The sequence below is a fragment of the Lissotriton vulgaris genome, chromosome 11 (assembly GCF_964263255.1).
Source record: "Lissotriton vulgaris chromosome 11, aLisVul1.2, whole genome shotgun sequence".
In the NCBI taxonomy this organism is placed as follows: domain Eukaryota; kingdom Metazoa; phylum Chordata; class Amphibia; order Caudata; family Salamandridae; genus Lissotriton; species Lissotriton vulgaris.
In genome coordinates, this window is record NC_141699.1 from 997,450,235 (window position 1) to 997,466,232 (window position 15,998).

Genomic DNA, 15,998 nt, shown 5'->3' on the forward strand with positions numbered 1-15,998 from the left:
CTTCAGGACCCACAAATGTTCTGAAAAATACAAATAAAAACAGAAAAACAATCATAAACCTTTATCCTTTTTTAAAAAATACAGACGCCCATATACGTATTCAAGCCTCTGATTATTTCGGCAAGTAAAGCGGGAGCATGCACTGATACACGACTGATGTGTTCACACACAGTCACGTTTTCTATGATACGAAGCCACGGGCAAAGACTCAAGATCTAAATAAAATTGAAACAGATGGAAATTTCTAGTTAGAAAATCGGTTAAAATACCGCTAAGGCTTTACATTTAAGGATTATTACCGAGATATGAGGCCCACACTAAAAACTGCTTACCAAAACGCGGCCGCTTATCTTAACAACGGGCGCCGAGGCAGGAGATGGCTGTCGCTGTCGGCGTCTTCCGGCGGTTAAAAGGTACATCACCAGACCGAGGCCTGGTTTTGTTTTAAATGCACTTATCGCAATGGTCATGTGACTGACTCTGTGAGAAATGTAAAGAACCAGCGGCGATTTGGTAGAGCTTAGCCCGATCTACAGGGCTACTAGGACGAAAATAAAAAAGAATGGAGAGGGGGGGGGGGGAATATAACAATCGTGATCGATATCATTAAGATAGTACTGATTTTCGTAGCTATCTATTGTTACTCCATAATATATGGTATAGAACCATGAAATAATAACAAAAATATATAATGAAAAAAATAAAAAAAATAAAAATAATAAACCCTGGGAACTAATTATTCTCTACAAAAATATCTAGGACAGATGCATACAACCACATCTATATTGTACTTATAATTTCACTAAACAGAACCAGGGAATAGTGAATTTTAAACCTAGATTCAAGCTATAGAATAGTAATCACATGGTATTTGTACTGAAATATAGGCAGATCAACATGGCAAAATGCAACGTGCATTCGTGGCTTCGTATCATAGAAAACGTGAACACATCAGTCGTGTATCAGTGCACGCTCCCGCTTTACTTGCAGAAATAATCAGAGGCTTGCATACGTATATGGGCGTCTGTATTAAAACTTCTCCTGGTGAGTAAGGACTATTTTTGTTATGTTTAACAAAATAACGATTTGGGAGAGCCGCCGTTTATATATTAGACACCCGCAACAATGTATCCCTTTGCATTGTGTCGTTTTTCTTCAGATATCACGTGCTAAACTTTTTTCATCTAATCGGTCTGGAGTACACGCCATCGGCTATATTCCGATTGAGCACTGACAACAGAGAATATTATTTGGAAATAATTTCAACAACTTAGAAGGTAAACATATAAGGTTTTTCTTAATATACATTTTGCCTAGAAATAATATAGAGTAGAAGATTAGGTTGTTCTTTTTGTATTCCTTTTAGATACGGCACGTGTAACATTTAGAAAACGCTCTCTTGGTGAGATTACATTCACAACCCGCCATTGAATGCGTCCATGTGGAAGAACGGTTACTAAAATATTGCGAGTAGTTTTTAATTTGGTGAGCAAATTAGGATGGCTTTATTTTCTTAAAACTGGTGCCGTTATATGATTTTAAATTGAATGCATTTTCTGAAATACCATCTTAATAAATGCTTTTATCTTTTTATTTTTCACAGTTAGGCGATACTGGAACATTTTAAAGTGTAGTTATATTGGACTCAAAAAAGTAGATATTGGTCTACTGTTTTCGTGACATCGAGCACTACAAATAGGAATTCACTATCTTTTAGTAAGTTCTTGACGGTCAACAAAAGTATCCCGTATAATGTTTAATTAATTTGGCACTATAATTGAACTCGCAGAGACTGGGGTTCTTGACCTGCCCTGTATTTATATCTGGTGCGGTTGGTTGAGTACATACTATTATCTAGAGCCTCAATTAGAAGGGTGTTAGGGCTATCCTTCCCTTGGACCTAACTTTTTCTGATTAGGTATGATTATCATACATGGTGAGGTTCCACTGATTCTTTTGGAACTTTAGAGGTAGGGTCTGTGATCTCAGGTCCCATGAAATGCAACTGCTCAAATTCTGTATTAAAAAGTGCTTATAATATGTATTTCATATGTTAATTTAACATATAGGGAAAAGGTTGCTTGTTAAATGTACTAGACTATGTATTTAGACAATGGATTTTATGAATATGTAAAAAAAGTGTCCTTTTTTTAAAAAAAAAAAGGATAAAGGTTTATGATTGTTTTTTCTGTTTTTATTTGTATTTTTCAGAACATTTGTGGCTCCTGAAGAAGGCGTTTTCTTAACGCCGAAACGCGCGTCGATACTACTAAATTGCCACCTTTGATATTGAGTGTTTTAATTTGTCCTATTGTAATTGCATTTTTGTAATTGTATTTTGTTGAATATGAACTATGATTTTAATATGAATGTTTAATTAAAAAGAAATATTTCGTTTTATAATAGATTTTGTCTTACATGTTTTCTTCTTGCAATCCTCTTTCCCTTACTGTTGTTGTGATTGCCTAGGATTTATATACACATATCGATTGTCGAACTTGGCCATTTAATTTCACCTACCCAAAGGACTTAAATATGTATTTTTATTTCTTTTTGTCATTTTAGAATGATGGGTGATGACGAAGATGAGGGTGCTTTGAGTGATTCAGGATCAAATGAAACCTTAACCGCAGATGTCTTAGCTCAAAGGTAACTTATAATAACTTACCTATTCCTTATTTTGAAATGCTGTAACAGAATAAGCTTTTTTTGAGTTCTTTTTATGAGTTACCCTAATTAACCTTTAGTCTATTGTCTGGGGATTTTATTGTAAAAGTGAATGTTGCTTAACTCAAAGATATTCAACTCTGAAACACTGACTATGCGATTGACATCCCTATGGGATTCTTATTTTTGCAAATTTGTAGCATTTATATCCAGAAAATCTGCCAAAACTGCCTCCCAGAATGAGTGGTATTGAAAACATTTATTTTATGTATACTCTTGTATTTATGCAACTATTTTGTAATACCATGCCACTGGGTTTTAAACGTCTTGTGCACATGACCCAAGGCCTTTTGTCTACAGTCTTCAAATAAGCACTTCATCACTCGTTCATCTTTACTTGTCTGCAATTGATTTTTACTCCACTTAGAAGAGCTTGTTTTACTCTTTACTGTTTGTTGTAGATGCCTCAAAGTCCTCCAGACCAACGGGCACTGCGCATTATTTGCTACAGAGCCCTCATCATAATTAACTTGTTGTTTCACACTTTACGGTTAGTCACTTTTTGGTTTAGAATTTCTTTAATCGTTTCAACACACAAGAAACCACGAACAAGCCAATTCGCTTTTTGGTCATAGGGCTGCAACCTGGCAGTTGTGTTGTCTGGATTGGATAACGGAAAAACAAACATGACTGAAGGAAGTCTGGGTTATGGACTATGGGTGTAATCGGTGGCGGGAAGGTCGTCAGCCTGCGAGGGACTGCCATCTTAACCCATGCCAGCAGAGTAGGCCTAGTCACCTGGCTTGAGGAGGAGATCTTTCACAGACCTGTCTTTGTGGGAATTCATTCATTCATTCTCCCTCTCCCTCTCCCCAACAGTGGCAGGGGATCTGCTATAGGACACTGTACAGGCTAGGCCCAAGCCAGGGCCCGGAGCGATGAGCAGGCACGTCCTACTCGGTCGCCATCTTAACATGCAAGTTGTCTCTTTCGATTGTAAAATACATGGTGTCACAAGTTGTTTGCGACTCACAACTTCGGTTCGCCACTATACTGACCAACCATTCTTTTGACTGGTTAGATTTGCTAATCTAACCTCGGTCCTCGCAATGTGCAACCAAGAACCAAGTGAAGATAATAGCATAGCATTGCGTTAAGTCGCTTTAAAGGGCATCAGCGTGATGACGGTTGTACCATTAAGAATATTGTGGAGAAACATGCAAATGCTCTGCAGTCCTGTGTGATTATCATCCGTATTATTCGTGACCTCTGCCTACGGGTTCCAACCTGGCCCGACTCCCAAGCTGGGGAAGTAAACTTGTTGTTGGCCGTTAATTGAACTGTTGGCACAAGCCAGTTTAAAAAGGTAATTCATCTTTTTGTGTTGATAAAATCACATCCAGCTTCCCATTTACCAACTAGCTGTATTCACACCGCCTGCTTGAGAACCCAACATGTAGCTGGGAAAAATCTCACATCTGCAACCCCAGCATCAGTTCTTACCAACCAGGATGGTATGAAATGGGAAAATTCTCGTCATCATTTGGATATACCCAGACAGTGTCATGTTAGTTGCTTTCAATATCTGTTTGTGTTTCATCTCACAGATGCCCCTCTTTCAGAGCCTTCTGCTTGTGCTCCTCAGCAAATACAAAAGCGTAGTGATACATCAGACTTAACCATAAGTTTAAGAATGTGCCCCTTTTTGCATGGTTACCCCCCAACGTCTTGCCTGATATCTGATGCTAACTTGCCTGAGTGTGTGCTGATACCCTGCTAACCAGGCCCTAGCACCTGTGTTCTTTCCCAATCCTGTACCATTGCTTCCACAATTGGCACACCTCTGGCTCACATACAGGTCCCTTGTAAAAGGTACCAGTGGTACCAAGGGCCTTGTACAAGAGAGGGTTCTTTAGGGCTGCTGCATGTATTGTGCCATTCTAAAGGGCACCGCACCAAACACATATTTCACTATACTAATTCAACACTAATCCTTTATTTGGTTCCGGAGCAGCCTGCTACTCGCCTAAAAAAAGAAGAGCTTCAACACCCATCAGGGGTAACGAGCGCTAAATAAATGGAAAACTTTTCCCTCTTCTATCTCTCCGCTATCCTTCTCAATCCAACTAACTGACTAATATCCACCATTGAAATTACTTTCATATTTCACTATACCAATTCATCACTAATCCTTATGGGTGCCAGAGTAGCATGCTACTTGCCAAGAAAGTTCTTCAACACCAAGTGCTATATAAATGCAAACCTTTTCCCTCTGCTATCCTCCGCTATCCTTCTGAATCCAAATAACATACTAACCTATCCACCACCCAAATTACTTTCATATTTCACTATACCAACTCAACACTAATCCTTTATGGTTTTCCGAGTAGCGTGCTACTCGCCGAAAAAGCACTTTGACGCCTCGTATGGGGTAGTAAGCGATATATAAATGCAATTACAATACAATTTCAAAATAAGCATATGTTGAGCAGACCTCGCTGATGTGAGCACAGCTTTGTGAAGTTAAGGTAGTGTTCTACCTCTTAAATCTAGCTCGCTCCTAAAGAATTTCTACATCCTTATGCATCCAGGCACAGGTTTTACACATGGTTTTAATCTAGCAGGTCACCTCAAATGCATTCAGTGCACTGCACCAATATTCAGCGAAGTCAGTTCTATAAATGGTGTATGGTGGGAGAATTATGATTACATTGTTGACTGCTGTGAGCATCTTAATCCTGTTCTGTTGCAGGTAGTTTGTTTAGTTAAATCTTCTGAGTAACTATCGAAAATGATAAAATGACTGATACATCTTCACAAGAATGCCACATCGTTCATTACAGGTCTAACAAAAATGGAGCTGCTATTTATTTTGGTGACAGCATCTGCTTCGGAGGGCTAAATGAGGCGAATTTTGCATTTATTACCACTAGGCAGTTAATGACCAAGAATCAGAAGTGGAGTAGCTCCGTCATGTGATTTCGTCGTCCTCCAAATTAATTTTCTTCTTTGGTGTTCACCATAATTGCATGGTCCCAATCAATATTTCAAAAGAAACAAATGATGAAGGGAATGCAGAGCAAACCAAACATTCGCCCCTAGTCAATGGGGTTGTTTGCATCCAATCAAGATTTGTTAGTGGCAATATTAGAGCTCAACTTTTTATTATTATTTTTAGACTTCATTACAGAGCTACTGATTGGAAGGCCCTCATTCTAAATATATCCTCACTAGTATTAGACGTTTCCATTTTTATCATTTACAAAGGAATTTCCAGGCATCCAGGCTCTTTGAGGTTTTAACTTTTTTCTGGATATATACTGCTGGCCCAGGTTCCAATATTCTGAATCTTTTGTGCTATTTCTGCTACTTTTAGTCCGATTCTTGCCATTAAAATTCGAGAACTGCAGGGAGTATGCCGTTTTGGGAAAAACATACTCCAGGATGGAGATAAACTCTCCATGAAAAGCAACCTTTCTCTGAAATGCTCTTGAAGAGGTAGAACAAAGAAGCAACATCTCCATAGCAGCCGTTACTACCAAGCCCTGATATTGGGAAGTCCTGCATTTTGGCACTGTTCTCCTAGTTGCTCGCCATCATTGCCTCTACTGAAGATAGACATCTCAGTGACTCTGGAAACCACGATTTAACTATTGTTGTGTTACATTAAATAAGTTTATAAAGCGCATGTGTACCCGTAGGTGTCGTGGCGCTAGCTGGAAAGGCAACCTCATCTCGAATGAAAGAATAGAGTAGCCATGCTATAAGATGATTAAAGTCAAACTGCCAGGTTTTTAAAGCTTTCCTAAAAGCTAGGAGATTGTTTATATGTTTTAAATGAGGAGTCAGAGCATTCCAGGAAGGAAATGGGCTATTCACAAAACTTCTGCCTCCCCAAGAAAGAAGTGTCAATTTGGGAACAGTTACGTTGTTTGCTGCGGATGACTGCAAAGTTCTTAAAGAAGCTTATAACAGGTAAAATTCTTCTTGAGATAATCCAGTCCAGTGCCCTGCAGGGCTTTAGAAACGATGCAGAGGGCCTTCAACATTAATCTCAGCCTTATTGGCAGCCAGTGAAGTTGCTTTAATCCCCATGTCACCGATATGAATATGGGAATTTCTAGAAGAAGGCGTGCAGCTGCTTTCTGCAACATCTTTAGTTTACTAAGCTTGGGCAGCCCATGTTCTGCTCTGGGAAGCATGCTGTATTAGAGTATAGACTTGAAGCCCCACTCACCCTCCGCCCATATTTGTCATTGGCTTGTGTCTATGTCCTTCGTAAATTCTGCCTTCTGATTCGTTAATAGGTTTGTTAGTCTTCATTTGTAACCTCCCATGAGGACTGGCCCTTTTACTTCTGTTATATGAACGTCTTATTTAGTCTGTAAGCACTATTTTCTCCTACTGCAGACTCAACATGCTTTCCTGTAAAATTCAGTGCACCATGCACTCTTCCACTTTCCAAGCTGCCCAGGGGAATGGCAGCGCTTATTTGAAATCAAATTGGTCTCGCATTTGTGAGAGTTTGAGGTATTGGCTTTGTAAATGACAATGCCTTTTATCTATGTGTTAAATATCAAAACAGATAAATAAAAGGCTTTGTCAATTACAATGCCAATAGCTTAAACACTCCTAAATGCGAGACTTATTGCATTGCAAATGCTTGTCGTATGTTGGAATATAGGCCGTTGTTTATTGTCTTTTACTTCAAAGACAAACTCCATGTCAACTTTAAGGTTGAGAGTTTTAAAGATATTGATGATGGAGAAAAAGTTGAATGTTTTAAACAAGACCCCATTCTTGAAATCCGGCGTTTCATAGCCAAGACTACTTCTGTCTTTGTTTGCTTCTCACCAGGATGGAACACTATTATAAACTAGTTTTTCCTAAATCATGTTTTTACATGGTAATCTGTAGCCCTGTGTTGTGCAGCTTCTATCAGCAATGAAGAACTCAATCTAGAAGATGTCTACAAAGTGCTTAAAATCTCCAAGATCCCACCATTTATCAACATTCTTTAACAGCTTGGAAAACTATTTCATTCCAGAAAAGGTCTGATACTCATTCAAAGGCATTCTCATTTACCAAGGGTGTTATGTTCAGAAAGGACATCTTGCAAGCCTAGTTGTTTAAGCACCCACAGAACTCCCAAGATGAGTGCCATTGCAGAGATGTGAAATTGTTACAACATATCTATTTTTTTACACTTGTGTTTGTTTCTGGAAACACATAGCAGCAATATATAGTACAAGCATATACATCATATATACAGTACATAATTTTGTTGCAAGTGTTTGGCAAGTAAGTGCTTGCCAGAGCATGTGTTACAATCCGAATGCTAAAGAAGCTGCACATCCTTATTTTTAGGTAAATAAGTAAGTGATACATTTTATAAATAAAACATATAAACAGTAAAAGAAAAAAACTGAGCAGCAGTTGGCAGAGCAGTACTTCTCATATATCTTCTAACCGAGACCGGTGTGGTTTTGCGACTATAACTCCCCCTCTAATGGATCTTTTAATGTATTTGGTAACATAGTACCGAGGCCTTGCCCCCATGTAGCTCCTGCAGTGTGTAGCTGGGTAGCACATCAGGCTGTGGGGCAACCTGTGCATTGTCAAAGTACAAACACAACTCTCTTCTCCCCACTATAACCAGTCAGGCACCCTTGCTGCCCATAACCTAAACTCCCAGGTCAGTCTGTATTGTATGGGCAGGTGGGGGGGTCCCCCATCATCCCCGGTCTGTGTGCCAGGGGTCCCAGTCTGTGAGGGAGTGTCAACCTCCTCATCCATACGCTTCCATATACACCCACAGTCTGCCATCAGCACACTCATTGTCCAAATCTCACGCCTGTTTCAGTGCCATCTGTGTCCAAGTAAATGCAGGGCATGAGGACCCCGCAGGTCAAGGATCCTCTGTTTGCGACATCTCCGGTGTCCAAATTTGAGGCGTTCACGCCCTCCACCAGTGCTCCGGCTTCCTCTCGCTCAATTTTCAGTCGCGACGGATCCAAGTGAGGTAGCCGTGAGTCACCTCCGTCCGAGGTGAATCGCTCCAGTTCAGGGATCCATCCTACCGTACCACGACTTTGAGATGAGTGGGAGGATTGTTTATTGTATTGTAGGCGTCTGCTATACCTGCGTGAGCGCTGTGTGCCCCAGGATGAATTAGCTGTGTTTCTCGAAATCAAAGGTCGCCCCTCGCCTTGTACCTCCGACCATTCCCACACCGCTTCAGCGGTAGAGAAGAAATTAGAATCATGTGCATTACTTTTAGCTTAGCTGGGTAGAGCAGCATATATTGCAACTGCATTGCTCTCAGCTTCTGTTTCACACTAGTGAAGGACATTCTCTGTTGTTGGGCCAGCCGAGTGTAGCCTGGGAATATGCGTATTGTGTGATTTTCAAAGGTGGGGTCTCCCACCCGCCGGACATCTCTGAGGATACGGTTGCAGTCCCTGTAATTTCGGATTTTTGCTATAAGAGTACAGGGTGCAGCGCCAGCCGGAGGGATCCCGGTCAGCACTCGGTGAGCTTGTTCAGTTATAAACAAAGAGGACAAGGAGGCCTCCGTAAATGTGTCTTTAATCCACTTTTTGAGAATTGTTTACTATTAATTCTTTTGGTGATCACCCTGCCTTCCAGAGGGGATAAGGAACTCTTCAAGCCCTCAAAATCTGCTATTAGTGCATGACATAACTGAAAACATATATGTGGATATGTTATTGTTGCTGGACGTGTGTGCACAATTTCTAGACCTTTTGCTGAAGATAGCCTTTGTTATCTAGATCCCATTTTCAGAAGCCACCAATGATATACTATTTTTCACTGTTTATTTCCCACCACAAGGCACATTCACTGTTGGGAGGGGAGACAATACCTTTTAATGTGGTTGTATCTCCCTCCATGTATGCTGCATCCCTTTTGTATATTAACATCAGAGGGCCTCGTCTGTTTCGCAAGTTGTTTCAGAATACACCCTGCATTACCCAAGTGAACACAGATGAAAGGCAGTTTCAAACAAGGTCATGAAAATTGGCGATGTTTAAGAGTTATCAACTGCAGGTTTTTGACATATGTACGCTTGTGAAGAAGATAGAGAGCTTTGAATCACAAAAGAGGGCAGTTTTTGAGTAGAGGAAATCTGCTAATGATTCACAAAAGATGAGCACCTTTTTGTGATATTATGCAAATTTATCTCCGCAGCATACCAAATGTTTTCTTTTTTTTTAATCATGTTTATTTCTGCCTTTTTTGATTAGGTGATAGTATTTCTGCTGTGCACATTACAATCGAATGACCTTTTTTTGCTAATACCAGATCAGGCAATAATAACTTGTTGTGTACATCCTGTAGTGCAGCAGCGACCTGATTGGCAGCCATCAAAAAGGGATTGTAAAAGTAATGCATATTCCTGGATGATCTACTCGATGAGGAAGGGGTAGAGTTTATAGGGTCTTCCTGGATAAAGTAACTAAACAATTCTGTTTGAAACTGTTCTATGTAACAAACACCATGGAGTCTCAAATTATTTATCTAAAGACACATAAGTGGGATAGTTAAAAGAGCAAAACTTGGGGAAAATACAATGGCCTGGGAAGGTTATATTTAATTACGATCTCTAAAGAAACTGGGGCATGTCTTTGTTTGTATATCGATTATGTTGTAGAAATGGGATATCAAAGTATGTATTCAAATTCCATAGCGTTGATAAATGTTCATTCTCTCTGTTTTACTCCATAAGCAATAGTGTCCTGTAAAGAAGTGTATTTGGTGGGTGAACAATCTATGGTCACAAGAATATCCAAGGGTACATTTTACATAATCAAATTCTGTTGTGTCTGATTTCCTTCTCACAAATTGTGCATTAAGATGATAACTCGGTTTATATGCTTAAAAGTGGGTGATAAGGTGTCTGTTTAATGTTTACCAATGGTTTTACTTTCCGTAGACACAGTTGCATTAATGTAATCACATTTACTGTAGTGTTGAAACATGGTTATCCTTGCATGACAGCACAGGTTTTTTTTTCTTATAGTCGTTGGATCTTTATGTAGCAGTAAAAAATAAAACTAAACTGTTCATTCAAAAGGTAAACGAATGATAGTGATCGGTAAGATTAGACTGTCCAGTTTAGCAGAAACCTGGAAACGTAATCTACTTGCTTTTAATTTCTCACTTTACACTTTTAATTCAATATAAGTTGCATAGTTCAAAACACACTGTGTAATTTGCAGGTTAACCGCTGCAGAAGGGATGGAACCCAAATTCCTAGCTCAAGATGACGATAGTAGCGAAGAAGACGAAGAAGAGCTAACACCCGAAGAAAGAGGTATGGGTTGCTTTTGATGTAATGTTCCTATTTTGGATCCTTATTTCCACTCTATAATTTGTCTTTGTCCAAGCAATGGGTATGTTTTTGCAGGACCGTATGATCCTTGAAGTTAATCTTTTTATGAAAATGGACAAGCTCTGGGCCTACGCTCCTTGAAAACTGCCACTGGTGGTATTGAGGATGGTGTGCTGGAGGCTGTGTCACATATTTAACGATTTTGGAAAAGACAAAAAAAATCTGTTTTGAAGAAAGGAGGTTGTCAGACCACTTTCATATGGCCATGCGACAGGGGCTTCTGGACCTCCACTATAGGGGTTGTGGCTGTTTGTCACAGTAGCTAGGTGGTTGCCAGTTCAGAATAATCCAGTGCGATCTTGACCATAGGTAGGTTATATCCTGGGCCGACTGCTCTGTTGGCTATGCCTTCAGTAGTCCCATAGTCACAGCCCAACTGGGCCTTCAGTAGCCATGTGATCGTGCCTGCCAAGAACAAGTATCTATTAGAAGGGCTCAGTCACCAGTGTCCTTTCTGGATTGCTGTTAGGCAGTCTGCTTCTTCCTGGGTGTAACACAGAAATAAGGGGTATGCCGGACTGAACGCATTCCTGGGAGTCAGACAGCAGCCCTGGTTGCACAGGAGTATGCTTGAGTACGCAGCAGAACGCACACTAACTTTTTCATAGAGAACGTGGAACTGGAACAAAGTGGGGTAGTTTGTGTTCCACTTTTATGCACAACTTCCACACCGAGGATGTGAATCTACAGTGTGAAACGTAGAACCAATTTGAAGTGGTTCTTCTTTCAAGTGTGCTTCCCAGGCTGTTTTTTATTAACCACATTTGTGTGGAGTAAATTTGCATAGCAGGTAGCACTAGAACTGTCTCCATCTTATCTCCATCATGGAGCACTCCCAACAGATGGACAAATAGTGTGAGGTTTCAGCTCCTGGATGTCAATCGCCCAACCGAAGGAGTAGGTAGGAAATGATAAAAGAGCAGTCCTCACCTAGAGACTTCCTTATCGTTAGCATCCGAGTCTGCAGTCCATCCACTCACCCCAATCATCAACTGAATGGCAGTGCTGAGGAGAACTTAGCAGCAACTCCTTGCTAACCAAAAGGCCTCATAGAAAATCTAAAGATGCCCTGTCTCCATTCTCCTCAGGTAAGTGTCTGTCTCCTTACTCGAGTTTCAGCTATGTAAGAAATACACTCCCACTACCTCAGGGTACAGTCCTTAACCTCCATCTTGTGTTAGGCCAGGACAGAGGTATTCAAAAAGGATCCCACTGGCAACCATTCTCCGGCTCATTCACAAACCATGCATGTGCTGAACACTCAACCACACTTAACAGTCACAGGGTTGTCGGCGCACGTTTATGGGCTAGTGCATAGAAGTGGAACTTTACCCAGGTGGGCCAGTCCTCAACTCAAGTGACCCAAATTAAAAGGTCTGATCGCGCTTGTGATTATTTTAATCACACTATGCTGCTGCCACCACTTTTTGTTACCAAGAAGGGACATTCCATTCCGAACAGTTGAATTGAAAGGGAGTTGTGGTTAAGTATTTTCTATAGAGATTTGAAGGTACTGAGATAGAGAGTGGTAATTCAGAAGCCAGCATTAAGGGAGAGAAACAGTGAGCCAGAGCAGTATAGACAAGTGGTGATTAAAGTCTGGGAGAGATTAGTGAAACAAGTAGATGTTGAGAGGGTTGTATTGAAAGAGTAGTGCATTAAAATAGGTACTGGCAGACTAAGGGGAAAATTAATTGAGAGGGTGGGTGGAGTAAGGAGGCTTGAGAGCAGGGATAGTGGTGGCAGAGGTGGCATGGATGGAGAGTGACAAATGATTGAGAGGGAACAGTTAGATGGACAGATGCTGAGATGCTTTGGGAAAGGAAGCGAGAGAGATAATGAAGGACTAAAGAGAGGGAATGGTTTACTTTGAGAGAGAAAATGGTATGGAACAGATATTTAGAGGGTGGAATTCGGAAAGGAGCGATGAATTTAGAGGGAGACCTTAAGAGAGAAGGTGTTTGAGCCATAGATTAGGATTGAAAAGGGAAAAAAGGGGTTGAAACAGTGGAACCTGTGAGGGCAAGTGAGTGGGAGGTTGGGGGAGGGATTAAAAGAGCAAGGAGAGGCTGAAATTTTAAGAAATTAAATGTTAGAAGGGAGGGATCGTGAGGTGTCACAGATGTGGAGAGGGATTTGGCAGAAGAGATTGGAAGAGTAAGGAATTGAGGGAGAGAACTTTGAAAGTGAGATTGAGAGTAAGCTCTGAGAAGTTGACTAATCAGGGGATGGGAGGTATTGCGAGAGAGGTTGAGGAGACGAGCATTGAGGGGATATAGAAGGAAGTTATTGGTACAGGGAAGGCGAGATTTAGCTAGGAGGATTCATAGTGATTGGGGGATTAAGTGGTTGTGAGGGATTGTTATAGTTGGGGGGGTGGAGGGGTTGGGAGCAGGGTGGAATTGAGATGAGAGATTCAAATGACAGTGGTAATTGTGAGAAGGAAAGTAAATTGCAGTGTGATGGTGGGTGTTCAAAATTAAGCAGGGTGTGTGAGTAAGGGTGTGAAAGGAGATGGGTGGGACTGAGTGGCAGGAGAGTTGGTGGGAGATTAAGGTGGTTAAAAGTTAAGGGGGCTTTGAGAGATTGGTGATTGAGAGTAGAGATGGATGAGAATAGGGAGCCAAAAATAGTGTGTTATATATGCTATGGATCTAATCACAAATCCTAGTTAGTGTTTAATAAATAAAATGCAGCATAGAAAGTAATAACTTTACTAATTTATGCTTACTACCGATCCTGGGGTATATGCCATCAACTAGACTCTCCAGCCATCTCTGTCCTGGACTTTTCTTTCATTCTGGCTCCAGGTGTAACCCATCTCCTTACAGTCCGCCTCGAGGCCCGGTGCCAGGTGTTTCTTGACCGTCCTCTTTTCCTTTTCCCTTGAGGGTTCCAGGTCACGGCTTGCTTGGTGGTGTTTTGATGCAGGCTTGCGGAGGGTGTGGCCTATCCAGCGTCTTCATGCTTTCCTCATGAGGTGGGAGTTGGAAAGCCTTCTGCCATAGGTGGTTGTTGCTGGTGGTGTTTGGTCAGCAGATTTGAAGGATTTCCTTCAGACAGGTGTTGACGAAGGTCTGGACGTAGTAAGCAATAAAGTGTACAAAATCTCGATGATGATAGAAAGTTTGCAGGTGAGTCTAGTTTCCGAATTGGGAGCTTTTCAGGAAAACAAGCCCGGTTTCCTTTTAATGTCTTCAGCAAGTTAACTACAGTCTCTAGATGCAGTGCAAGGCTAGTGTTTTGTAAGTGATTTGGAGTTTTCAATTGGAAAGAACATTTTACTCCTAGTGTTTTTATTCCTCAATGTGCCCTTTCTCATTCATCTAAGGAGTACTGCACAACACTTCATTAAAATTGCATTTATATAGCTCTTACTACTACTGACAAGGTTTTTGAATTGCTATGCAGTGAGTAGCAAGCCAAGCGATTTGGGAACCCAGAGCTTGTGGTCAGTCCATTTGTTTTCGAGGGATTGCACTTGCATGATAAAAGAAGCCATTCCATGCATTTACTCTATTGTCTCTGTGGCACATTAATGACTGAGGTGTGACCTTTAGCGGGTGTTATGTGAGAAGAAAATGCTTGCTGGGATTAATAGATATTGTTTAAATTGCAGGGATATGGTTTCAAAAAAAGAGATTAAGACTGGCAGTCATGAGATTTAAAGTAGTCTATATGCAGAAGCGCATGCATAAGGTACAAGAGGAGGAGAAGTACATTCATAATAAATAAGGGAGCAGAAAAGTAAAAGTTTAATTCAATGTCAATTTTTTATGAACGATTTTAAGGGAATATAGCAGGTGGAGATTTTTTTGAAATGGCATGCAATATGTGGATAAAAACCTGTGGAAAGAAACCGTGCTATAAGGAATATGGCTTTGAAGTCTTTCTAGAGTCACTTAACCTTTAAAGGGGTGCCAGATACTTGTTTCACTTCGCAAAACAAGCCCAGTGCTTGTTGAGACCCCTTCACCTGTGATGGTCAAGCAGTGTGACATTTAAGCAAATCCCAGTACCCTTAATTACCAATTGACAACACCATCAACGCCTCACTGTGTGCAATGCAAGCAATAATTTCAAACCCAGAAAGACCCATATTGTTTCTGGTATTGTCAGTTTTATCTGTATTCTTTTTTTAATTTTCTAATGTCATTTGTGGATGTTCAGGTCTTTTGGCTTCGAGCATGGGAAAGAGCTATTTCTATTGTTTTCCGAGATAGTTAAAGTGATGCCACGAGTTAATTTGTTGTGAAAGTTGCTAAGCTATTTTCTGAAAAGCAAAGATGCAGAGATTATTCTTAGAGTAAACTTTCATCTAGTGATGTCTGAAGTGGAATTTTTTGATTTTGTTGTCTTTGTTTGCTTTGTTATAGTTAGCAGACCATTTGCAGTTCTACATCTGCCTACTTGATAATCTGTTCGACTTTTGTGGGTACATGAATATTGATGTTATGAAGAGTAAGACCCAGATTGAAAGTTTGTGTTGAGTTGGGGAAAATTGTGTAGGTCCTGTGAAAGGGCATATTTCTTGTTGCCTAGATGAGTTTTTTTCCACTGGATCTTAAAACCTCCTAAGAGTGATAAATAAATATTGAGATCAAATATCATGAAAGTGTTCTATGTGGTATGGTTGCTGAGGGCAAGTGTGTGGTACATATTGTGAAAGTTGCTAGGTTTGTTACATGCATGTTTAAAGGATGAGGGGAAGTTTAAGGATGAAAAAATCATAGGTTCGTCTGGGCACAGTTCCAGGAGTCTGAGAATAATAGCTAAGCCAGCGCCTTTATAAGTGTAGTGTTTGAAGCTGCTTTGGATTAGGATATCAAAGGGGGAAAGGTTGGGGAGAACTATGTTTCAGTGATGGATAATGTTAAGATTGGTTGATGTTATTTAGTATTTGTTTCAAAGGAGTGTA

At 40.5% G+C, this 15,998-nt stretch overlaps 1 protein-coding gene across 1 annotated transcript in view; it reads left to right on the forward strand.

Annotated features, from left to right (window-relative positions):
• Positions 1-15,998, forward strand: part of PPP1R2 (protein phosphatase 1 regulatory inhibitor subunit 2) — a 122,250-nt gene that overhangs the window by 93,235 nt on the left and 13,017 nt on the right. The window contains exons 3-4 of the mRNA XM_086944276.1: positions 2,566-2,649; positions 10,908-11,002. Of these exons, the coding sequence (XP_086800402.1) occupies positions 2,566-2,649; positions 10,908-11,002 (179 nt within the window). The remainder of the gene's footprint in view (positions 1-2,565; positions 2,650-10,907; positions 11,003-15,998) is intronic.